The sequence below is a fragment of the Silurus meridionalis genome, chromosome 15 (assembly GCF_014805685.1).
Source record: "Silurus meridionalis isolate SWU-2019-XX chromosome 15, ASM1480568v1, whole genome shotgun sequence".
Lineage (NCBI taxonomy): Eukaryota > Metazoa > Chordata > Actinopteri > Siluriformes > Siluridae > Silurus > Silurus meridionalis.
The window spans coordinates 21,587,578-21,614,478 of NC_060898.1; the positions used below are offsets into that span (position 1 = coordinate 21,587,578).

The 26,901-nt window shown below is 41.0% G+C and overlaps 2 protein-coding genes across 2 annotated transcripts; both read left to right on the forward strand.

Moving 5' to 3' along the window:
• The first annotated feature begins 1,599 nt into the window (after positions 1-1,599).
• On the forward strand, positions 1,600-6,089 carry dynll2b (dynein, light chain, LC8-type 2b). Its single transcript, XM_046867304.1, has 3 exons — positions 1,600-1,758; positions 5,200-5,336; positions 5,505-6,089. Exons 2-3 carry the CDS (start codon positions 5,205-5,207, stop codon positions 5,640-5,642), a joined length of 270 nt encoding a protein of 89 aa, XP_046723260.1. The 5' UTR covers positions 1,600-1,758; positions 5,200-5,204; the 3' UTR covers positions 5,643-6,089.
• A 2,880-nt stretch (positions 6,090-8,969) lies between these two features.
• On the forward strand, positions 8,970-23,175 carry heatr6 (HEAT repeat containing 6). Its single transcript, XM_046868409.1, is given in 21 exon segments — positions 8,970-9,256; positions 10,290-10,397; positions 11,488-11,628; positions 11,726-11,841; positions 11,951-12,065; positions 12,150-12,251; positions 14,731-14,868; positions 14,979-15,277; positions 15,466-15,643; positions 15,774-15,980; positions 16,130-16,229; positions 17,158-17,400; positions 17,403-17,446; positions 17,521-17,643; positions 17,869-17,973; positions 18,056-18,190; positions 18,674-18,796; positions 18,896-19,020; positions 19,111-19,207; positions 19,951-20,155; positions 21,165-23,175. Coding segments are annotated over 21 exon segments (3,558 nt in total). The 5' UTR covers positions 8,970-8,995; the 3' UTR covers positions 21,758-23,175.
• Positions 23,176-26,901: the final 3,726 nt, after the last annotated feature.

The following is a 26,901-nucleotide window of genomic DNA, read 5'->3' on the forward strand; positions in this document are numbered from 1 at the left end:
TATTTAGGGATTCAAATATACAAAGTGCTTCAACATTTTTAGATATAATGTGTGTTGGAATTGGTGGGATTTTCTGAATTGGCTACTTCTGATTTCTAGTTTGAAATGTTTTTTTTTTTTCCTCTTTCAATAAAGTTTGGAAATTCATTGTGGTGTTATTTCTTGATCAACAGCAAAGGTAAAGAAGCAGGTGAACTAGAGGGTGGTCTAGATTTTTAGATCTTGTGGATATTTTTGATACCGCACTGTACTATTTATTGCAAAAGCTGGGATCAAAGATCTCAACTACTGTTGCAGAACTGCATGTAAAGTAATACCTCATGAATGATAGATGAACACTAAGAAAAGTCAGCTTCCTGTGACACTGCGATATGCTCTTGTCTGCAGTTACGCATGCTCATGACTGATTCTAGCTTGGAGTTCTCATCTGCTGCTTTTTCAAATAAAACAGCTGGACATGGTCATCATGACCAATAAAGCCTTGGGTAAATAATATGTGAACAGAAAGGTTGCATACATTACTTAGTCTGGTGTAAATGCAGTTTCTGGATTAATGTATTGATGATCACACCCAAACATGGGTCTGCAAACTTGCTGCACACTTTGAAGCACACGAGCCGTTAGCATTGTAGTGTCCTCGTCCCCCCAAATCTGTTCTGGAATGATAACACACTATGATGACCAGGTTTGCCCAGATTGGAGGTGTAGAACTCAAGCAGTCTGTACATAGTTCCAACTTCAACCCATTGAACATCTTTGGGAAGAACCTGCACACCACTATTCAATGCTCTTGAAGATGGATGAGCTAAATATGCCAATGCTCCCTGAAATCATTCCTTAAAGATTTAAAAGTGTTAGTGGGGGAAAAGGGAGATCCTCTGTCGAACGTGGTGTTTACAAGGCCACAGCTTGTCATCATGCCATATAGGATTCTGAAAGATTACATCTAGGCCATTTGGTGGTTTTCAAAATCTAGGGTTTATGAGAAGACAGTTGGACGTGGAGGGTATATAACCTATTTTGGGAGGTGATAGCTGTATATAGGTAGCGTCTCTAGCTCATAGCCTCAGGGTTCATTTCTGAACTTTGGTTGTATGGAATTTTAGCTTGGTCTCCTTGTTTGAGTTCCTTCTGGGTTCCTCAGATGTCCATGGTGGACCGGTCATGCATCTGACCTTATATGTAAATATTTGTGTCAATCATGACCACATTCTCGTTATGATTTCTTTTGGCTATGGTGTGGCTATAAAATGACCCGTTGTAAAAATCTGGCATAAAATGTACCTAATATTCAGGAAAAAAAAATGTAAACAATGACTTTAATAGTAAGGAGGACGGAAAGGTCATTTCATCCACAGCCTGAGGTGTAAATGAGGCCTGAAGCCCAGAGAGCCTGACTAGCTTCTCGGCTCCCACCGTAATGCATTGTGGGATGAAATAAAACGCGGGCGGTAGGAAGCTAGTGGAAAACGCTGGTAACAAGCAGACAGAGACGGCGCCGTAGCCAATCAGAGGGCGAGGTGCAGTGAGGTGGGCGTGTCTTAGCAGGTCTCGCCTCCTCCTTTCTCTTCCCCTCGCGCCCCCCCGCCCCCCCACCGCGCGAATATGAGTGAAAAGCGCAGCCGTTGCATGGACAGTGGGCAGACGTAACAAGGAAGCACAAGTGGTGGATGTAACGTCGCGTCCGGCCGGTCCAAACGAGACAAGTGGAAAACGAGCCCTAAAATAATCGAAGCTTGCAGGAGTTGTGAGAAAACGGTAAGTTGTCCGTGTTTTTAATTTTTTGCCGGTATTTTATTTATTAATTTATTTTTAACGGGGACGCCGTCGTGCACGCGCACAAGTTGATTGGAGAAAGTACGGGAAGAGAGCAAGCATGACATGCAGATCCCGGTCCAATCTAATCTGATCTGATATGATCCGATACAGACACGTTTATCACTTCTATTTCCAAGGAAATACCTATTTATTGCCTTCATTGTCTTCATCCTGATTTGTGAACGCGCCTGACGCTGATTTGACGTTCAGTGCTTTATTACACAGGTTTATTAGAAATAAATTAAATTAGACAGGTTTATTTAGGAATAAAATAAATCAGAATGATAAATCTGGATTTGTTTCCCCCTATAATGTAAAGAGCAAATACATCGGTAGCCAGGACACATTTTCTCATAGGCAGGGCTGGATTTTATTTTCCAGATTTTCCTCCAAAAATGTTATTTATTTATTTTTAGATCTTTTTGTTTTTGTGTATTTGATTAAGATCACACTTTTCATCGGCTTTTGCAGATATCCAGATCTAGATTTGGATTTATCCCTCATTACCATCCTGTGGCAAAGTAAAACTCCCTGAAACATCATACAGGAACCTTGAGAGGAACCAGGAACCGCAGTTTTACAACTGTATGGGAAAGATCTTCAGTATAATCAATCGAGTCATATTTCCGATCTATAATATCCTATTGATTACACTCAAGTCTCATAGTCCTGTATAGGTGGCGTGTAATAGGGGTCCAAGCACCGAATCACTGACCAGGGTAATCAACTAACCTGATCACTTATGATGATTATCCAGACTTGTCTAAAGTAAAACCTCTTTTGCTGTCCATCTTTATGATTTCCAAGCTCTAGGCTGTGTAAGATGTGGTCCCTTAGAGGTTGTTGGTTGAGTATCCATCTACCCACCGAGTCAATCAAATGTACGGTTCAGTGCTTGGACCGCTTTCATTATCGTATTAGTCCTCTAGATGAGTTTCTGTTGAGCAACAACTTTCTCAAAATCCATTTGGATTGTTTTATAGGTTGCGAATCTGAATCGGTGTAACCTGCAATGTGTTGGTTGAGCTATTGCTTAGTCCGAAACGCAAAATGGTCTTGTTTAAATGCAGTATTTTTTACTGCATTGTGGTTTATGAACATTTCACGTTTTCTGTCTATTTTATTTATTTATTTTTGTTAATCCTTGTCCAGACACTAATAATCGTGCTCCGGGAATATCTTGCATGACCTCCGCCCAGTCTGGTTCCATCTGCATAATCTTCATACATGAATTTTACAACTATACAAATTCCTCTTACACCAAATGACATTTAAATGCATCTGGTTGAACAGGACGCGGCCTTGCGCTGCCCACTGAGGCCCGAACTACCCACTCGAATTCAATTCAACAGCACGTTCTTATATTTGTCCCTGGACCATGTTGAGTGTGGAGCATTAGGAAATCCAGTGTGCCGTTTCCTCTGTTGTGGAGGAGACCTGGATTATGTTTGTTCTTCCTCTCCTGGGCTGTGTAGAAAATGGAAGAATCTGAGGTTCTTGATGGACGTGGCCTTTTTTTGTCCTCTTTAAATGAACCTGAGGATGACTGTAAAACTAGCAGACCTGCTGCGTTGGTTTGAATTTGTAAAGCTAGAAAATCCTTTTGAACACCGCAGCACAATCCACTGGTTCAGTCATTGACACATGACTAAGAAAGCCTGCGTTTTGCTCACACTTGCGTTGCATTTCATACGACTGCAGAGAAAATGATGAACATGACACCGTTTATACAGCTTGGGATATGAAGGGCGTTCTTCAAAATGGAAGGAAAAAGCATAGACATCAGAGTCTTTTTATTCAACCTCGTAAATCTGTTTTTATTTCTTCGATGGAATAGTTCTCATACGCATTCTGGTATTAATTACTAAAGACATCCTTTTAAATTTCCAGTATAAATCCTGTAAAGCATGGAGGCCCGTGTCTGATTTTGAAAAGCACTCCAGCACAAGCTTTGGCTTTCACATTGTTGGTGTGCAGTCATTAATTGGTACTAATTGGGTGAAATGGATTGATATAACTGGCAGTTAATTTCTAAAACCTGCAGCTTTGCATCCAGATAACAGCTGGGTGTTAAACTAATGGCCTCTTGAAATTATTACAACTTGTAACACAACCTTGCAGGCCGGGTTTATATTCTCTCACTCCTTTATTTCCTAAAATACATCAACAAAAGTATTTCGACATCTGACATTTCTAGTCCTATGTGGTTCTTCCCCCAAACAGTTACCACAGAGGTGTACACAAAAATAGATCTTAAATAGATGTGTTTATTAAGACACTTGTGTTGGTCGGCTGGATATTGTTCTCTAGTTGGATACATCCATCAGGCATAACATTACCACCTGCTTAATATTGTGTCAGCCCCCCTTTTGCTGCCAAAACAGTTCAGAGCCGTCGAGCATCAACAGCATGAACTTCTTCAGCAGTTTGAGCTACAGGAGCTCTTCTATTGGAGCTGACAACGCTGACCACCCTTCACTCCTCACGTGCAACGTCCCACAAAAGCTGCAGTTTTGGAGACGCTCTGACCCAGTCGTCTAGACGTCACAATTTTTCGAACTCTCTCAAATCCTGACAACTTTGAGGACAAAATGTTCACTTGCTGCTTAATATATCCCATTAAGTCATAATGTTATGACTGGTCCGTGTAGCCAATTGTGTATGTCTGGAGACTCGTGTATGTGGAAGAGGGCAGATAGCAGTTTACTTTGAGTGTATTTTTTGAGCAGCAGATTGAAAAGATGTGCTTGTGTTTGCTTAATTGTTTACATCGATAGCTTTTGTCTGAATGGGAGAGCCAGGCAGTGGATGGAGAACATGTTTTAAAGGATATCCTGGACCACAAGAAGGCCTGCTGAAACCATTCAACAGTAAGCGCTAAAGAGGAACCATTTAGCGGCACCGTTTGTCGCAGGAACAGAACTTGGACCCGAAATCATGCCTAATGTCTGAGTCAAAGTCGCACCATGTGGCACTCGGTCATAACTGGCTGCAGTTTTCACCGCAAGCGAAACGCAGTGGGGATCCACTTGAGCCTGTCGCTTAGCAATGCACCAGTCTTGTGGGGGGTGTGTATGAGGTGGTGCTTTCATATGCATGCACAACCCTGGCTTTTAAAGAATTGCCATGTCCTGTGATTGGGTCTAATGAGCTGAGAAGTGGCGATTTCTAAATTGGAAGGTGAAAGGGAGAAAATAGTCCTTGGCTGCATTTAAAAATAGCCTCGTGCTTTTGTAACAGAGGAACAAAATGTGCAGCGTATTTACCGTATAATATCAAAACGAGCGCTGTAATGAACGTGATTCGTGCGATTATGTCCGCGTCAGTGCAGACCGGTTTTCCCTCGATCTCTGATCCTGTGGTGTTTCTTTTCTTTCTTAGACATCATGACTGACAGAAAGGCCGTAATCAAGAATGCTGACATGACCGAGGACATGCAGCAGGATGCCGTGGATTGTGCTACACAGGCCATGGAGAAGTACAACATCGAGAAGGACATCGCTGCCTACATCAAAAAGGTAACGCTGGTGCAGATTATGTCAAGTGATCGATTGAGGCGGTGGTTCTGGTGACTGTGTATGTCAATCGTCATATTGAGCTTGTTTTACAGTTCCTCGAATTGTTCCTCATCCCAATGAGTTTTAGTTACAATGAAATTAAATAATTTTTTTTTATGTAACTTGCAGGAGTTTGACAAGAAGTACAACCCCACGTGGCACTGCATCGTGGGACGAAACTTCGGCAGCTACGTGACGCACGAAACGAAGCACTTCATCTACTTCTATCTCGGTCAAGTTGCCATCCTGCTTTTCAAGTCAGGCTGAGAAAGGCTTTCTACCTTTTTTTTTGGGGGGGATTTTTTTTTTTCCCCCCACTATTTCTTTTTTTTTTTTTTCCCATCGCACAAATTCTGAGCTCAAGCTCCAAACCTGGACTGTGATGCACTGATGATTGATGCCACATCTCACACACACACACACACACACACACACACACACACACACACACACACACACACACACATGCACACACACACACACGCAAAACACCATATTCCTGCTCACCATGAGAAAATGGCTATGGAGGCTGTGCATAAGTGCATGGACCGTGTACAATATTTAATTTGTATATGTGGCTTTTCTGTAGTTGCTCTTGAGTTAAAGCAACTTTTTTTGCTGAGTATTTTTGCAAAGTAAGATTTTGTTTTGCACTAAAGTTGTATAAACTGCTTTGACTGCTGCCTTTAAGTAATATTAAAGTATAACACACCACATTGTTTCTTTTTCCTGTTTAACTGCAAACGTGAATCTTATTCTCTACATCTGATACTCTGGCGGTTTTTGGTAGCGGTGGACGAAGTACACAAACCATGTAGTTGAGTTAAAGTAGAGATTCAGTGGTTAATTGACTCCAGTAAAAGTGTCCTTTTTAAAAGTAAGATATTTGACTTTTAAATTCACTACATTTTAAAGTTTCCCCAAATGGAAATGCATCAGTAAAGTACAGAGACCCAAAAAAGCTACTTAAATACAGTAACAATTTATTTACCTCATCACAGTTTTCTGGGGACAGTGATGAGGGTTGAACTTCCCAGATCACCAGGTTGCTAATAAATATCCCTCTTTCGTTCTCCAGAGCCCTTTTTAACATGAAGGATCTGATATTTTCCGATTTTACTGCAAACTGCATTTTATCCCCTTGTTCTTTGTAATTAAATCCAAACGTGCTATTTACATGTGGAACTGTGTTCCTATTAAGCCTGGATGACCACAAGTGGCTTTGAGGATCATCTGGATTCCTAGTTTTGTGCATTAATAAAATAGCTTTTTTCCGCCCTCACTGTGGGAAACATCTTGTGAAGTTCTTGCCAGGTCTCTGAAACAAAAAAGGGTTTCCCGCTTGTTATAGTACATCCAATTACATTTAGATTAGACTTTGTCACATTACAGCACAGTGAAATTTGTTCTTCGCATATACCCGACTTGCTCAGAAGCTGGGGTCAGAGCACAGGGTCGGCCATTATACAGTGCCCCTGGAGCACAGAGGGTTAAGGGCCTTACTCAAGGGCCCAAGAGTGGCACCTTAACCACTGAGCTACCACTCCCCCTCCATTTACATTATTTGGTGGACAGCTTTATCTGTATGAGCGTGTCACGTGATCAAAACGTATGTATGATGCCGTTAAGGCATTTGGCAGACTCTCTTATCCAGAGTGACTTACGTTTATCTCCTGCACACATTAGAGCAGTCGAGGGTCCAGCGGTTGCCACTTAATGGTGCTTGGATTTGAACTCATGACCTTCTACCATAATTCAACATCTTAACTACTGAACCACTCTTCCCACGTGTTCTGTTTCACCTCTACTACCACCAGGAATTAAGAATATCCACCTAATCATAACCCAGAGCAACTGAACAGAACCTTCCAGAAAGGTGTTGATAGATGACCAGCACACTCGAGCCACAATGAAGGTTGATGTTTGTCGTGTATGAGTTTCATTGTGATGAGTTTCAAGTTTATTTTTTATATATAGTATGTTAGAGCTGTCAGTTGATTAAAATATTTAATTGTGATTTATAGCTCGGCCAACGTAAGTAAACTCTTGATTAATGGCAACTTAATCATTTTTATCTTTTCTAAATGTACCTTTAATTACAACTTTTCAAGTCATCAACATGGGCATGAACAAATACGAATGCTTTTTGCAAATGTATGTTTATTATTAGTGAAACCAAACTCAACATGGAGCATGAAGACAAAATATACTTGTAAATGGTCTAAAGTAATTATGGTGTTTTAAATGGTGTAAATCATCAGGACGCCTTCTTTTACAAAAGGACAGTGTTTTTTTTTTGTTGTTATTATTGTATACAAATAAAATTAGACCCTTAACAGATTCGAATGTTGTCTATGTTGTATGGTTTAGAGACAGTGGCATTAAATAAAAGACAGGAGGTGGAGCTGGAGGTAGCAGAGCTGAAGATGTTGAGATGTTTATTGGGAGTGACGACGATGCACAGGATTAGAAATGAGTTTATTAGTAGGACAGCGCATGTAGGACGTTTTGGAGACAAGATTGAGATGGTTTGGACATGTGCAGAGGAGGGACATGGGGTATATCAGTAGGAGAATGCTGATGATGGAGCCACCAGGAAGGAGGAAAAGAGGAAGACCAAGGAATAGGTTTATGAATGTGGTGAGGGAAGACATGCAGGTAGTTAGTTCGAAAGAGGCAAATGTAGAGGACAGGGGGGTATGGAGACGGATGATCCGCTGTGGGGACCCCTAATGGGAGAAGCCAAAACCTGAGAGTCTTTACCTCATGGTGACTCACAATTAACCTGCAAACCCACTTGAACTAGGAGACCTAAAACTGTTCCAGCATGACAATGCCCCTGTGCACAAAGCCAGCTCCATGAAGATATTCTTTACATGGGCAGGAGCGGAAGATGTCCTGCTACAGAGCTCTGACCTCAACCCTATTAAACATCTTTGGGATGAATTGGTGCACTGAATGCACTCCAGGCCTCCTCACCTCCCTACATCAGTATGTAACTTTACTACCGCCCTTGTGAATGAATGAGCACAGATCTCCAGAAGCACACTCCAAAATCTAGTGGAACATCTTCCTGGAAGAGTGGAGGGAACTATAAGAGCAAACTGAGACTAAATGTGGAATGTGATGCTCAAAAAGCACATACCAAACTTATGACCAGGTGTCTGCAAACCTTTGGCAATATAGTGTTGAAATACTATAAAAACACAATCTAGAGTAATTCTAGATCTTTGCTATGTGTCCTGTTTGGCAATTTTCTGGTTATGTATGAATATGGTGTGGATTTTCATAACAGTAAAGAAAGAATGGCATGTTTATTGTGCACGATTTTACACATAAACAGAGAAAATCTTCAGTGAAATCTTCATGAGAAAAATTATGTCGAGATCATGAAAAACAACAAAGATATTTAAAAATATTATGCGTGGCCTCTTCTGTAAAAAAAAACAAAAAAAAAAAAAAAATTTTTTTTACTGATGAACCCCAGCAAGAAGAAATTACCCCCCAACAGACTTTTATTTTACAGACTTTTATTTTAAAAACCAAGCACTTCCGTTTGACACCGGCAGTTGACCCTGGTTCCCATGGAAAAGCCGCAACGTTGACACCCACTTTTCAAAATGGCAGCCGGAGTAACTTTTGATCCGAGCTCGTTTGAGCGAAATGTAGTTGGATTTCAGGCCTCATCTTCAACCTCCCCCGCATTACGGAGCTCCGTGAGCTCACCCGAGGTCCAGTTCAACCGCTGTTTCGGCAAACTGAAGGCGCTGCGAGCTTCCGACAGTCCAGACTTCAGAACCGAGCTGAACATGCTGCTGGATCAGCTGATCTCCGAGAACTACAGCAACAACAGCTTCATCAACGAGAACATCCGACCACAAGTACATTCTACTTTCACTCCCTATGTTCATTCTGCTATTAAATCTGTTTTTATATGTATATATAATATATTATCTGTTATTTATAACCACTTTATAACTACAGAACATTTCAAACAGAACTAGATCCTGGATCCATTGTGTACAAATGTGTCTCAGTTCATATTTATAATTATATCACTCAATAATTTTGATAAATACTTGGATTACCAGGTTTTTGAGACACATCCATGTTCATTTTGTTTCTGTGCAACAAACTTGTTTAAAGCAAAAAAACAAAAACAAACAAATCCCCCCCCCCCGAATTGAGCAGTGCGTGAAGAAACTAACCAAAATAGACATTATTTTCTCAACAAGAAGAACTTGAGAAGATGGCGAGAAGATGTGATCAGAATGTGTCACGCATGGAGGTGGAATCTTAATGGTTTGGGGTTGTTTTGGAGCACTGAAGGTTGGAGATTTGTTCTGGGAAATGAAAGGAGTCCTGAACCTGTAGGAATCCTCTAAAAGAATCCTGTAAGCGTTCTTCAGAGAGCAAAAAGTCGTGTGGAGTCATATCTATCATGGCATGGACCTGCCCAGTCACTGCACCTAAATCCTGTTGAACTTCTCTGGGATGAACTGGAGAAAGAAAACTCGAACTGGGAAAGTACACTTTTGGCGCGGGAAAGAAAGAAAAAGAAGTGTCCGGATGCTGAGAGTGTGTAACGCTGTTCTTTATGATGAGGAGGTTTTATATATATATTTGTTTGGTCAAAATAAAATCATATTGTTACATAACCGAGTTTGTTGCATAGAAACATGGAACACGCACTTGTCTCTGAAAAACCGTAAAAGACTCCAGACTTTAGACATGGACAGTATATTTTTTTCCAGACGAATGAATACACATGCCAGCGAAAATATGCTTTTCATCTTATTCATAACACCGCAGACTTCAGACACACCGCGGACATGTTGAATGATGGCGATGTTCTCTGTCTCGAGTGTGACCCTTCACCAAATCGCTCACTATGAGTGTTCACTCTTTCCGCAGGATGTGTGTGCGCTGCTTGTGCACGTGAGCCGGTTGGTGCCTCACAGTCAGGAACGCCTGCTGGTCAAGTTGTGCCAGTTAATTCACCAGCTTCTGAACCAGCTACAGGTGCGTCCTGATTGTGAAGAGACGAAAGAGATGTGGCTGCGTTGCTGGAACACGGAGATCTCGAGCTCACGTTATTGTCTGGGTGTCCAGAAGAGTCTCTGATTGACGACCCCCCCCCCCCCATTTATAAAATGAATTGAGCTTTTGAGAGCAAGTGTGTGAATGCAAGAGCTAGTGCAAGTGTAACGATGAGAGCGTCTGTTGTGCGAGAGCTAGTATAAATGCAAGAGAGAGAGATTGTGTGTGTTTGTGTGTGTGTGCGTGAGAGAGTGAGTGAGTGAGTGAGTGCGTGCGTGCATGCGTGTGTGCGAGAGAGAGAGTGAGTGTGTGTGTCTGAGAGAGAGAAAGACAGAGAAAAAGTGTGTGAGAGAGAGAAAGATTGTGTGTGTGAAAGCTAGTGTGTGTTTAATAGTAGGAGTGTGTGTGCATGTGTGTGTGTGTGTGCGAGAGAGAGTGAGTGTGTGTCTGAGAGAGAGAAAGACAGAGAAAAAGTGTGTGTGTGAGAGAGAGAGAAAGATTGTGTGTGTGTGTGTGTGAAAGCTAGTGAGTGTGTTTAATAGTAGGAGTGTGTGTGTGTGTGTGTGTGTGAGAGTGATTTCAGAGCTAAAGTGTGAGTGAGAGGCGTGTGTGAAAGCAGGAATAAGCATGAGCTAGTGCGAGTGTAAGAGAGGGAGTGTGTGTGTGATAGTAGGAGCGTGTCTGCGAGAGCGTGTGTGTGAGTTCAACAGATAATAAAAATGTAAGAGCGAGAGGGTGTGTGTAAGAGTGAGTTCTGGAGCAAATGTGAATTTTACAGTGTGTGTGTGTGTGTGTGTGCGTGCGTGCGTGCGTGTGCCTGAAAGCAGGAGTGAGTGTGTGTGAGAGCTGATGTGTGTGAGCTGATGTGTGTGAGCTGATGTGTGTGTGAGAGCTGATGTGTGTGTGAGAGCTGATGTGTGTGTGTGTGTGTGTGTGTGTGTGTGTGTGTGTGTGTGTGTTAGTTTCTGTTCTGTGCTCTGCCTGAATAAAGCAGCTACTGAAAAATATATAAATTGGTAAATTAACATTGGAATCAGATTCGAGTTGGACGTGGATTTTGCTCTGCTCGTAGGTGATTGTGGACGAGGAGGCGTTGGACACACTTGTGTCCTACTGTATACGCGCGCTTCACGTGTGCAGTTCATGGACACACACGGAGGTCTTGCTCGCTCTCTCCACAGTGCTGTACGCCAACGGAGCCAAGTGTCAGCGGGTAAGACTCGTTTAAACCCCCGGTCACGCTGCTCTCGAGATCACAGCTGGCTTCGGTCCTGAGTGTCCTGATCTCTTGTTCTTCCTTGTTCCTTCAGCACCTTCCAGATCTACTTGGGCAGAATGGGATCCTTGTGAAGTATGGTGACCCCAGTCAGAGTGATGTAGAGCTCCGGCGCTCTGCCGTGCACTGCATGGCCAGCCTCTGCATCGGGTTCGTCACTTCAACCTTTCATTCATAGCGAAGGTTTACTAAGCTGTAGGTCAGGGGGCTGCTGGTTTTATATACTCGTATGTTGAATTTACTCGCCTTTTTCCATTAGTGTTCCCGGTAATCCATTTTTGGAAGAACCGTACAGAGGAGTGTGTTACAAAATTTTCCTGCAGATTCTTCAGTCACGGAAGCCGTCCAGCGTTGAAGATCTCGTCTACTGTACGGTCAGTGTTTTCCATACAAACTACTCATTTAAAGCCGTTAGTGTTACTGATGAGTGTTGCAAATAAAGCTTTTATTTTCTGCAGTTGTTGCAAAGTGCTCTAAAGGGCATTCAGTATTTCCTGAGTGGGGGAAAATGGAAGGAGAGTCCAGATCAGGACCTGGGCTCCTTGTTGGCAGCGCTGAAGGTGGGTAGCACTGATATCTATTACTAGATTTATTACACAATTAGTCTTCTGTATCAGAGCCTCTTAGTGTGGAAGTGCAGAGTTTAAACATTACACTTTTCTGGCCACAAGCTTAAGAGTCTTGAAAGGAGGTACGCTCTGATTGGCTGGCTGAACTTCCTGCATTCTAAATCCCTACGATGTATTGGGTAATATAGTCTTAATTAAAAAATTGTACTACAGTGGAACCCGGTTATGTCGATGTCCTAGGGGTTTGCCTAAAAGCATCGAGATAACCGATGATCGAGATAAACGAAAATCAAAATGGCGGCAGTATATTAACTTGAAATTTCTTTATGTACATGATGTGCGTTAATAAATGAGAATGTGCATGCACGTGTTTTTGGAGGGTTTTTTACACAACAGCGTTGCCGCGATTTGTTTGATGAAGGCATGCTATAAAAATACATACAGTACATGTTTATCTGGTTCACGGCGGTCGTTGTTATCGCGCATGCGTATCCCGGTACGTGTCTTCCCACCGGCACTCTCTCAACGGCTGCTCTTTTCTTCCCAAAGCTCACCGCGGATTCCCCCCGATCCTGTCGGTGTTCATTCTATGATTTTGCTGCTCATCCCACGTTCCGCGCCGCCAAGCGCGGCTTTCGCCTCCCGTTCATCGCATAACATTTAACAACAAAAGGCATATGTGCAGTAACTAACAGCAGAGATTCACCAGTATACAATACAACACCTGTAGCAGCTGTACGGCTTGATTTTTCCGTCACTTTCGCGAGTTCTGCGGCTGCACAGCGCCAATTGGCATAACTGACATTAAATGGCAAATTTTTCCCCCCTTGTGCTCGAGATAACCGATAAAAAATGCTTAGACAAAGCGAGAATTTGGCGGTTCCACTTCAAAAACGTCGACTTAATAGGGTTGTTGAGATTGGGTATATATATATAGTTGGGTTCCACTATATATATATATATATATATATATATATATATATTAATAAGTTAAAAAAATCGTCAGTCAAACCATCATAACTTGAGACTGCCTGTGTGTGTGTGTGTGTGTGTTTGTGTGTGTGTGTATATATATATATATATATATATATATATATATATATATATATATATATATATATATACACATATACATACATATGTAAAATAAATGTAATTATTTTGATAAGTGTATTAGAAGATTTTTGTTCTTTTTTTTAATTGGATGCTTTGCCTATTATAACTATATAAAACCCTACTACACGGTATTTATGTAAAAAGTGTACTTTTGTTACATATTGAGATTCACTATCATTAATTTAGACATTTTAAAGTTTAAAGTAGCTGATGTGTGGAGGAGTGCAGTGCTTCCATGCCACACAAGCCCAGCCTTTTATAGCTTGCAGGTTACAGTCTTCTTTGTTGGCTTTAATATAAAATGCTTTAATATAAAATGCCTTCTATCTTATCTTATCTTATCTTATCTTATCTTATCTTATCTTATCTTATCTTATCTATCTATCTATCTATCTATCTATCTATCTATCTATCTATCTATCTATCTATCAACATTAGGGCTGTCAAAATTAACGCGTTAACGACACTAAACGCACAATTAATGCAGCGCACAATTCTGTTTGATCATTTTTATTAAAGATTACAATAAATAAATATAAAACAGGTAAAAAATTAAACCTTCAACGCAGCACACATTTATTTACATTATTTCTTTATTTAGCATTGACCTCTCCTCAGCGTTAGTTGTTTTAATTTAACACTTAAAACAACCACTACAAAAAATGGACATATTACTATAGAAACATCTCAAAAGAAATGAATGTCCAATTTTTTTGTGTAAAATAATTAAATAAATATAAAATCATTAATAACAAAGGGAGAGATTTTGAGTGAGATTAATATATTTATAACATCTGTTACATTATAAAACATTTGGAAGTATTAATTTAAGGTACATTTAGAACAGATAAAAATATGCGATTAAGTTTATATAAATAATATATAATAATTTATATAAAGATTAATTGCAATTTAATTACCGCTGCATTACCCTGAAACCTTAATCTGATGCTTGCATTAGACTATGTATTGAGAAGGAATGCGATTCTGGCATCAGGTTACCTGCTCTGATTATTTTTAGCTCTGCAACATTGACATTCATGTTGCTGGATAAGAGTCAGAAAGCGCATTGGCGAGTCTGTGTGAGATTACATAACATTACATAACGATGAAACATGCTTCGAGGCGAGCGTGTGAGGATTTGAGCGACCGGTTTTTGCACAATGTGAGCCAACGGCACCTCATGCAGCATGTGACACCATTCGACTACATGTTGTATTCCCTAAAAACAAATCCTTTAATAATGTTTCCTCGTTTTTATAATGACCGGAGGACATTGCTGAGATGTTCAATTGCCACTGTGTCTGTAATGCATTCATGTTGCTTTAACCAAAGGAGTTTATTTCTCGCCCAGAAATTCATGTTTCATGGACTGCCAGGGATAAACGTGGAGATGCCTCTGGTTCTGTACCCGGCGCTTCTTCCTCAGTATGACACAGTGAGCAAAAGCGAACCTGCACAGGACGTAGCACCTCAGAAGAAAACACCAGCGGTATGTCAGAGATTGTTTGAATTGGTTGAGATTGTTACTTTGGTTTAAAACTGGAGCGAGAGAAAGGGTCTTATTCTCCGCTTCATCTTCCGCCCACCCCTACATTGCAGAGCCAACAGAATAAAAAGCGAAAGTCTCGTGGGAAAGGGAAGAAAGCCAGAGAAGAGAAGAAGACAGATGAAGGAGAAGAGGAGGGTGAGGATGAGGAACCGGGTTTGAGAACTGTCAGGGACGGAGTGGGTGGAGGACCTGGACGAGGGGATTTCCAGGTCTGTTCTCCAACATCTATCGAACAACATCGACCACCTTTCCAGCAGGGGGCAATCCCTCAACTCTTACCATGCTGGAAGAAAGGGAGCTCTGACTCGGAGTTCTCCGATCCTGAAGGTGGAATGGCATCCAAGCTCAGGTTTGCATCAAAGCAGTAAACTTTCACCCAGACTTTGTGGAAGTATAGAACAAATAACTTTTTACTTTTTAAATGGACATTTTGTGAATTTCCTTTAACAACTTCTCCTCTATTACATATTGGAAATTAGTATGATTCTTCCAATAGCCTGTACTATAGATAAATAACCTACAGGCTGTAACTTACAGGCTGTACCTGGCTCGAGTGCGACAGAGCGCTCTGCACTGTTTCCTGGCTGCGGTGAAGTGCGTGGAAAAGAAGGTCCTGTACGGCTACTGGTCCTACTTCATCCCCGATGCCCCAGGCATTGGAAGCCCTCCTTCACTCACCCTGGTCACCATTGCTCTTAAAGACCCGTCCCCTAAGGTACTGCAGCACATAAAAGAACACACACACACACACACACACACACACACACACACACACACACACACACACACACTTTACAGTATGTAAATGCGAAAAAAAAACCTCACACGATTCCGCGACCCTTTAGGTGAGAGCGGCGTCGCTGCAGGTGCTCTCGGCGCTCCTCGAAGGTTCTCGCCAGTTCCTCTCGGCAGCTGAAGACACCAGCGAACTCCGGCAAGCCTTCACTACGTTCTCGGCCACGCTGGCAGCCAGCTTGAGGGAGCTGCACCGCTGCCTTCTGCTCGCACTGCTGTCCGAGTCTTCCCCTCAGACCCTCACGCAGGTCATAAAGGTAACCATGTCAAGAGAGCGAAATCCAACCCAGTTCAGCTACATGCAACATAAAATGATTTTCTTTACCTATTACAGCGAATTTCGAGTTTTTCCAGCATTTTTTTGAAGCAGTAAATACTATATAACGATGTGCGGTGTGTTTTTCAGTGCCTCGCCCACTTGGTGTCCAATGTGCCCTACAGACGCTTAAGGCCTGGTTTGCTCAGCCCTCCGTGGAAACAGATTCGGCCCTACATCAGACACAGAGGCAAGTCTTCACCCACTTTTATGATGGGTCGAGTGCAGTACTCGATCGTTCAGTGTAAAATGTGAAAGATCAAATCACGAATTATCTTATGGGTTTGAATATTTAGGTTCATATATAATTATCATATGCTTAAGACAATTTGGCTGTAAATAAAAAATCTATGTGAAACTCCGTATATATTACACCCATCAGGCACACCATTAGGACCACCTGCCTAATATTGTGTCGGTCTCCTTTTACTGCCAAAACCGTTGTGACCCGTCGATCATTAGCGGCCAGTGAGCCTCGGCCGCTCACGACCCTGTCGCCGGTTCACCACTGTTCCTTCCTTGGAGCACTTTTGATAGATTCTGACCACTGCAGACCAGGAATATCTCACAAGAGCTGCAGTTTTGGAGATTCTCTGACCCAGACGTCTAGACGTCACAATTTGTCAAACTCGCTCAAATCCTTACGCTCGCCCATTTTTCCTGCTTCTAACATCAACTTTGTGGATGAAATGTTCACTTGCTGTGTAATAAATAAATCCCCCCACTAACAGGTGCCATGATGAAGATCATCAGTGTTGTTCACTTCACCTCGTAATGTTATGACTGGTTACAGTGTAAAACAGTCAATATAAATACAAAAAACTCCCCAATTTGCTTTCTATCGCATACTAAGTAAAGTATGGAATATTCTGACATCTTGTGATTGGTACAGAGTGATTTGTTTGCAAACATTCCTCTGACTTTCATTTAAAATAGAGAGAAAACTACAAGTACTTATTATTTATTATTATTATTATTATTATTATTATATTGGCCATAAAATTATATATAATTGGGTAAAACAATAATGAATTGGGAATATTTACATCCTGATGTGAGATATTGTAAAATACGTTGTGCCGCCAGCCATTTATGAGTGTTGTGACCTCACTGTGCAGATGTGAATGTCCGGGTGTCCAGCCTGACCCTGCTGGGTGCAATGATCTCCTGTCAGGCCCCACTGCCTGAAGTGCAGCTCCTCCTGAAACTACCTTCCCCAGGAGGCAGAGAGAGAGACGCGAACACGTCTCCTGACACCAGGGAGACGGAGAAGGCTCCGTGCTGGCTGCTGCAGGTCTGTGTGGCTCTGGTTTCTCAGCCCAGAGAGGATTCCTGCTCCGACAGTGACACGAAAACATCGTCCTCGGCTCATTAGAGCCTCTACCCGTCCGACTCGAGGCGCTTCAGGTGAGAAGGGAGGAGTGTGGAACAGGGGATTAAACAATTGGATCGGGGGTTTATTGTTGGTGTGTGCTCCTCAGGTCCTGGCACATCTGGTGAAGGGGTACTTCTGTCTGGCTCAGGCGTCTCTGCTGGAGCTGGGTCAGCTCAGTGCTCGCTGTCTTCACGAACAAGATCCATCCGTGCAGTTACATGGAACGAAGGTGATGATCTCTACCATCTTTCTTTCTCCTAAAATCTTCCCACTTATATAAATGACTGGCGTAAACTTAATAGTAGTATTGTTCTGCTGTTTATAACATCGTACTCAGGTGATCACATCATCTCCATAGCTAGCAAAAAAGAAAATTATTTTCTAGTGCTCTCTCTCTCATTTAATTTTTTTTTTTTGGAAAAAAAAAGCTATAATTTTCCATCTGTTCCTGTAGCTGTTGGAGGAACTGGGCACCGGAATCATCCAGCAGTACAGAGCCGATCCTGCCGATCCCACCACCACCACCTCGGAGAGCATCAGTCCTGTGCCTGTGAGCCAGGTATGGTAGCACAGGAACTATGTGGTAAGCAGAATAATAATAGGCCCTTAGGATTCATGGATGTTTGGGGCGTTTGTTACAGGTGGTACACTTCTGGTCTGAGGTACTGAGCGGTCCTTTGATCGGAGCCTTACAGAACGAGCAACACCCGACGTTACAGACTAGCGCATGCGACGCGCTGTCCTCCATCCTACCGCAGGCCTTCAGCCAGCTCCCGGTGAGTACGTCTTTGGTCTTCCTCTTTTCCTTCTTCCTGGTGTCTCTATCCTCAGCATTCTCCTACTGATATACCCCATGTCCCTCCTCTGCACATGTCCAAACCATCTCAATCTCGCCTTCCTCACTTTGTCTCCAAAACGTCCTACATGTGCTGTCCCTCTAATAAACTCTTTTCTAATCCTGTCCATCGTCATCACTCCCGACAAAAACCTCAACATCTTCAGCTCTGCTACCTCCAGCTCCACCTCCTGTCTTACTACAACATACATGTTAATAACATTCAGAGGTTTCAGATCGTGTGTTGAACCGTGAGCGAAGGAAATATGGATTCTGGCCTCATATTAATAGTATTTCTGCGGATAAATAAATCAAAAGTATCATTAAGATCTCATTGAAATGATAGATTTGCTTAAAAAAAGATTTTTGTGAGTATTTGTGTTTCTATCTACCAAATAAAACATTTCCTTATGTGTTCCTGAAGGACAAGACTCAGGTTCTGTGCATCACTGTGTTGCTCGGGTTGACGTATAGCGAAAACTCGTTGGTGAAAGCGGCGGCGGTGAGAGCTCTCGGCGTCTACATTCTCTTCCCGTGTCTCAGAGAGGTATGATGTGTAACTCGCAACACCGAACGCTTCCTCCTCTTCACTCCAGTCAGCATTGTGAAAAGCTCTCCTCATCTGGCATTTGTTTCTGATTCTCAGGACGTGATGTTTGTGGCAGACACAGCTAACGCCATCCTCACCGTTCTGGACGATCGCTCACCCAACGTCCGTGCCAAGGCTGCCTGGTCGCTAGGCAACCTCACCGACACACTCATTATCAACATGTAGGAGGCTAATTCATTTGCATACTTTGTGCTATTCGTATCATTTAATCGACCGGTTTTAACCTCTGTAAACAATGTTTTTTTATTCAGGGAGTCTGTTGGCCTGGATTTTCAGGAGGAGCTTTCTGACATGCTGCTTCTGAAGATGCTCAGATCTGCTACTCAGGCATCTGGTGACAAGGACAGGGTATAGACAGAGCTTTATTACTGACATCAGAAGAAAGAATGTTAGAGAAATCCTATTAAAGAATAGAGATTGATCAATAGTGGTTTTTACTGATACTGATAGCTAGGTTGGACCGTACTTGCCAATAACATTAATTAACTGATCGATACTGAATGAAAAACAAATACTCCATGTAAAATGGTACTGAACTTTATTGCAAAATAAAAATGAAAATGAAAAACACTACTGAATGATGAAAAAGTGTTAAATGAAATTAATGCATTTTATATAATATTATATTAATTATATAAAAAGTTACATCCAAAATGAGCAAAAAAAAATGCTTCAAATAAACAGCATGTGGTGTCAGTGATTCACCGCTAGAGGTCGCTCTTGTACTGTATAACGCAACCCAGAAAAAACAATCTGCAAAACTGATGAATCGGTCGAAGAGAAAAGTCTTCTAAATACCAGGAAGTACATTTATATAGGCAAATGTTTGTAGACACCTGACTATCAGGTTGGTGTGTGTGAGAATCTTTTGAACATCTCATTCCGCATTTAATCCCCATATGCTATTGTAATACGCAACACTTTTCTCAGAAGATTCACTGGATTTTGGAGTGTGCTTTTGAAGATTCAGCTTCAAGGTCCATATGTGTGTAAAAGCCGAATGTCCCAATACTTTTTTTACCACATGTATATGACTGGTACTGATGCCACAAGGGTTTTAGTTTTTTTTCTTTTTTGTGGTTATTTCATAGGTAAAGAGCAACGCGGTGCGATCTCTTGGGAACCTGTTGCACTTCCTGCAGCTAAGTCACCTGCATAAGCCAGCATTTGCGCAGCCTCTCGATCAGGCCATGATGGCTCTTATAGAAGCAGCCAAAGGAGATGCTACCATGAAGGTGCGCTGGAACGCTTGCTACGCTCTGGGCAACGCTTTCCAGAACCCTGTCTTGCCTCTGGGTAGGTATTCAGACAGACATAATCAGAAACATATACGAGCTGGTGATGCACGATATACTGGTACTAGAAAGGTATCGTGATTCCCGATTCCTCATTTTATTAGTATCGTTACTTTAAGATTGACCGCTGTAGTTCTGAGTGTTCGACAATAGAGGGCAGCATGCGGGCAGCGCGCTGCTTATAGAGCACACTAAGTGCGTTTCCTCTCAGACGCACTCCGACTTACATGGCGATGAAACATGAGACATGAATCTTGATACTTGTGAATAATTACAAATTCAAATGCATTTTTGTTTTTATTTTATTTGCATTTTATTCTTATAAAAAGTAAATCTTTTTCAGCAGACAACAAACACTGGGTGTTTATATATAAATAAAAACAAAGTTTTGTTATTCAATAAATATTCCTTTTTATTTTTTGCAAGAGTATCATTTTGGTATTGATATCATGATATAATTATTATCGGTATTGAATCAAGGCAAAATTTTGTCTTTCGAGTAAAAGACAGGAGGTGGAGCTGGAGGTAGCAGAGCTGAAGATGTTAAGGTTTTCGTTGGGAGTGACGATGAGGGACAGGATTAGAAAAGAGTTTATTAGAGGGGCAGTGCATGTAGGACGTTTTGGAGACAGTGGTGAGGTGTGATTGAGATGGTTTTGGGCATGTGCAGAGGAGGGACATGGGGTATATCAGTAGGAGAATGCTGAGGATGGAGCCACCAGGTAGGAGGAAAAGAGGAAGACCAAGGAGGAGGTTTATGGATGTGGTGAGGGAAGACATGCAGGTAGTTAGTTTGAAAGAGGCAGATGTAGAGGACAGAGGGGTATGGAGAAGGATGATCCGCTGTGGCGACCCCTAATGGGAGCAGCCGAAAGAAAAAGAAGAAAATCGATGTCAACGTTTTTATATTGTGACTACACTAATATGAACAGGAACAAAAAATCCAGACATTTCAATAGAAATAAATATTAAAATTTAATTTTTCTTGTCATCACTGTTTGTTTTCTCAGGCTCTGCCAGCTGGTCCACAGAGGCCTACTCAGCTCTTTCCTCCATCGTCACGTCCTGCAAGAACTTCAAAGTGCGCATAAAATCCGCCGCCGCTCTCTCTGTCCCCTCCACCCGGGATCGCTACGGAGACGAGCGTCAGTTCGCTGAAGTCTGGCGAGCCCTAACCGAAGCTCTCGAACACAGTGAAGAGACCCAGGATTTTCTCGAATACCGCTACTGCGCCAGCCTGCGTTCTGAGCTCTGCAACGCCGTCCTTCACCTCCTGTCCCTGTGTCGAGTCGGAGACCTGCCTACGCTCGGAGCGTCGCTGAGCGGCCGGGCCAGACCTGCCATGCACAGATTCATGGTTCATTACCTCACAGACGTTCCTTCAGCTTCAGATGCAGGATTTCAGACAGACACTACAGACAGACTGAAGCTTCTGGATCAGATCCTGATCAGACTGAAGGAGCTGGAAGGGGATGCTGGGGCTGGAAGCAGGTCTGATCTTGACCTGGTGATTGAATTCCTAGAGGATGTTGGGAAAACTCAGAAAATGTTAAAGGTGTCTGATGGGATGGATGCAACACAGACGTGCAATAGCACGACTTAGACATTTTAATTATAGGAACTGACATCGGCTGTTCATTAATACGTGATCTCAATCAATCGCTCGAATAATTTATCATGTTATATAAAAAAAGCCATTTGATATGTCGCACACTTAATTCACTTTATTAGAAACATCTCAAAGCTCATTCATTCCTGCAGGTCTCCAAGTAGCCAATCATGAGGCAGCTGAAGACCGGGAAAAGCCTAGAAAGATCATCGTCACCTCTGTGATTGGAATGAAACCCAGGAAATACACTATATAGTCACAAGTTTGTGGACACCTCTCCTAAACATAAGATTCGTATGAGCTTTTTGAACATCCCATTCCACATTTAGTCTGCATTTGCCCTTATAAAAACCTTCACTCTTCTGGGAAGATGTTCCACTAGATTTTGGAGTGTTCTGGTGAAGATGTGGGTGCATTTAGATGCAAGATTTTTTTTGTTTTTCCAGTTTTTGTAGCTTGAGATTCCTGACAGGAATGGAACCCGACGTGTTCTTTAGCTGTTGTGATGCATCCACCTCAGGGTTCAATGTTGTGCATTTTGAGATTCTTTTCTGCTCATCAGAGCTTTAAAGAGTAACTGTTTGAGGTAATTCTGTCTTCCTTTCTGGCTTTTCTCATTTCCAACTGCTTACGGAGCATTCTTTTTGGTAACCCGAGAATATTGATGTTTGATAACCTGAACGAGAACATGTTTCTTATTCAAGCAGATTTGATTGCACATGAGAAGTCTGTAGATCACTGATGATTTCATGCACACTAAACCCAAGTCCCCCAAAACGGTCACGTTTTTATTTGCTGCTTTGTTTTTACCATGTTTCATGGAAATATGAGCTTCTGACAGTTTTGTCTCCTGGGGAATTGCTTGATGGTGGACATGTATTTTAGCTGTAGAAAGCAACAATAAAAGTTTTTTTTTTTTTTTTTTTATTTTATTTTATTTTTTTTATAAAAAGTCTGTGGTTTTTATTTGTGTATCTGAACCATGCAGCATGATGTTACTGTAGAGTGTAACTTTTATCTAAAAACAAAAGGTTTTCCACACAAATATATTTTGCTTAATCTGTCACGTCCACACCTCTGCACTCTCATCTCTTTCACTGTCTCTCTGTCTATCCAACAATGCTCCTGAGGTACCAGTGCTTCTTCTACTTGGTTCTGCCTGATTCATACTGATGCCCTACCTCTGGATAGAGTATTCTTCAACTGGAGACCAATCTGTGTTGATGATGGTTCCACATGAACAGTGTAAAGATCCATGAAGTTACTGAGCAATACAATAACTTTTGAGGATGGATTTAGACTTAGTCTTAGGACCCCAGGTTGCACAAACGGTTCTACATTTAAGCGTCATTTGAACAGTACACCTCAACAGTGATGGAATTTTAATAAATGGACATTTGATGCCACCCAAATGAGAATGAGGTCCCTTTTTGAGTCTGGCTCCTCTCAAGGTTTCTTCCTCGTGCCATCTCAGGGAGTTTTTCCTTTTCACAGTCACCACTGACTCGATCATTAGTCAAGTCAAGTTTATTTCTATAGCGCTTTTCACAACAGACATTGTCTTAAAGCAGCTTTACAGAATTTAACAGTTAAGGTAAATGGTGTGTATTTATCCCTGATGAGCAGCCATGGCGACTGTGGCATGGAAAAACTCCCTTAGATGTTATGAGGAAGAAACCGTGAGAGGAACCAGACTCAAAAGGGGAACACATCCTCATTTGGGTGACATCAAGAGTTTGTTTATAAATCTTTCAACAATACAGAACACAGAATTAGGAATAGATTTACAAATATAGGGATTAAACTTATACTTTCTGACTTTTTAACCTCTCTTTTTTTCTCTGTAAAGCTATTTGAGACAATTTCCATTGTTAAAAACGCTTTACAGATAAAACTAAATTGAACTGAAAGTGAACAGCAGAGGGCGATATAGAGCTGTGAGTCCAAGCTCAGTTAAGACTGGAGACTAAATTAAAAAAAATTATCTGGTGTTTGTCATATTTATTAGTTACACCCTGTAATTGGAATTGGAAGGTTTTAATAATAGTTACTGTTTTTGATGTTCACGTCCAGACTTTTTTCATGCACTATAATGAGAAAATGTATCCACAGCTTCTACCAGGCAGGATTTTACCCTCTAATAAAACAACACAATATATAAACACAAACATACAAAATCACTGCATTTATGTAATATATGCTTAGTGATGTTCTTGAATATATAATATACTCACATTTATAGCAATATAAAAAAGACCGCCTTCATTTCAGGATTTTCGCACAGGATAACTGATAACGTTTGTGTGCTGCGGCTTAAGACAACAATAATTCCTGCAACCAGCTGGACATTTGGTGTAATTGGTTAAATAAATATTCCTTCAAAATCCTGAATGACACAAATGGCCACATGGTGTATTCTAAAATATTTAAAAAATAAATGGACACGAGCTTAAGATTGATACGTGCTTCATTTTTCGAATATCCTGTTCCACATTTAGTTCCCATTTTTTGTTATGATAACCTCCACTTTTCTGGGCAGAGTTCCACTAGATTTTGACGTGTGCTCCTGGAGAATTGTGGCGATTCATTCAGCCACAAGGGTGATAGTAAAGTCAGCTACTGATGTAGGTGAGGTAAGGAGGCCTGGGGTGCAGTCACCATTCAGCGTTCACATTTATCTCAAAGGTGTTCAATAGGTTTGAGGTCAGAGCTCTATAGCAGAAGATCTTCCGCTCCAACCCATGTATCTTTATCCCAGATAGCAAATTTTTTCTGGGCCAGAAAGGGCTGAGTTCAGGCTGTTCTTTTGGCTCACATACCACCATGCTTTGTGCACAGCAGCACTGTGATGCTAGAACAGGTTTGGCTCTCCTAGTTCAAGTGAAGAGAAAATGCAATGCAACCGCATCCAATACAATTGTGTGGTAACAGTTCGAGGAAGAAACATCGGAAAAGGTCGTGGTGTCCTAATACTTTTGTTCTTTTAGAATGGGCAATGTGAACATTGTTGTGTATTATGATGAAGATGATGATGAGTATGTGTAATACATCCCAATATTCTATACATGCACCATATAGCTCTGTTAAAACCTTTTTTTTTTTTTACTTCATGGAATCTGTATATTTATGGACCTGAGACACCAATGCTTTTAGGGAAACCTCACTTTAGGCATTGCATATTCAGAATGTTTTTACATTGTAATATACAACATGTCAGGTATGTACCAGTTAAATTATTAACACATGGCAAAATACAAAAAATGCATACTTGCAGTTTCTATACTATAAGACTACAAGAAAAAGTCAGTTATTGTTGATTCAGTTCTTCTTTGTCATCTGATGTCTGATGAACATACAGTAAAGTCCAAAAGTCAATACTCAATGTTTTTAACAACTGCTTTATTAAGTTGGTATTTAAATAAAAGGTGTAAAATTAGCACACAATACAAGACAAAAAACATGTCCGTGGATTGTCATTTTAGGGAACCGTGTATATTACACAGTTTCAATTCAAGTGTATCGATTACATTTTATTATTCATCTTTTTTTTCTTTTTTTAAAATAAAAAATACATAAATAAAACAAAATGTATTCTGGTGCTTTCAGTAAAAGTATCTATGTGAGAATATTGATTTCTCTAAGCATCTTAACAGCATTATATCATCAGGATTCTTCTTCTTCTTCTTCTTCTTATTATGAACACCATGCTTTACATGAGGAGTCTAAGTGAAAGTTGAAGATCTTAAATGGCCTGCTACAGAGCTCTGACCTCAAACCTCTAAAATTACTTTTGGGTCCATCAGTACCTCATTTACTTTTGTGTTTGAATCTCACACAAATCTCCACAAGCACACTCCATAATTTAGTGAAACATCTTCCCATAGTAGTCGAGCTTATTGTAGCAGCAAGTGGAGACTAAATGTGGAATGAGATTTAAAAAAATCGTATATACCTTCACAACTGAGAACCTTTTTTGAGTCACCAGTGATTTTACAACCATGTTTCCTCCTTGTGCATCACTGGGTTTTATTTAACAGTTAAATGGTCATTTTGTTCACATGCCAGATCTCTGTTTATGTCTCTGAGCAATTTATGGTGTCCAAAAACCTGAGACCACAAAATAAAATGAAATACAAGATTTTTCGTTAGCAATAATTATTATTAACAATAATCTATCTTTCAGAAATTGTGTTAAATTCTGAGATTTACATCAAGTCTATCTAAGTGTCGTGTTGTCTGAGTGTTTTCTAAATGTGGAAAATGTCTGCTGACTCACATACCCATGTAATGTCGATTTAAGTAGGTAGAGGTGCCTATAACTTCATCCCTAATGAGCGAAAAACTTCCTGAGATGGTACAAGAGCGAAACCATGAGAGGAGCCAGATTTAGAAAAACCCGTCCTCATTGGGGTGCCACCGACGGTCCTGTTCACTGGTGGGCGTAACACTGCAGAGCTGTTCATGCCAGCTGTAGTCCTAAATCCAAATCCATCATCACAGTAGTTGAGTTGCTCAATTTAAATCAGCCTGATCTGGAAAGAAGAAAGGGACAGGAGCACTGGTACCTCAGGACAGTATATATATATGTACTTTAGATTCTCAGGACAGTACATGCTCTGGACAATCAATATATAAGACAAAACATAATTAGACTGTATATACTCTGGACAATCAATAGCCAGGACAAATATAAAGACACAGAACAATAATCACACAAAAAAATAAACATTCAGGGCAATAAGACGGTCCATACACAGAACTTTGTATACTCAGGACAAAACATAATCTGAACAATTAATATATATTTATATATATTTTATATTTTATTGCATATATTATAATAAAATATATTTGAATGCCAATATAATTAATTTTATATATATAACATTTTTTTCAGCTACAGTTTCAGACGTCTGTGTTTGTAGTCTGTGTGTAGGCCCAACATTGATTCTTTTCATTCTGTGTAATAAGATTCAAGACTGCATGAAGGAAATCAATGAATGAAATCTCGTCTGATAGCAAAACAGCAATAAACATGGACTTGCCCGCTTGGTAGGTAACAAGGAAGTTGAGAAAGATTATAGACTCGTTATAGGTTTTGGCTGAAGGGTGTATAAATCTACCCCAGCACTGATTTG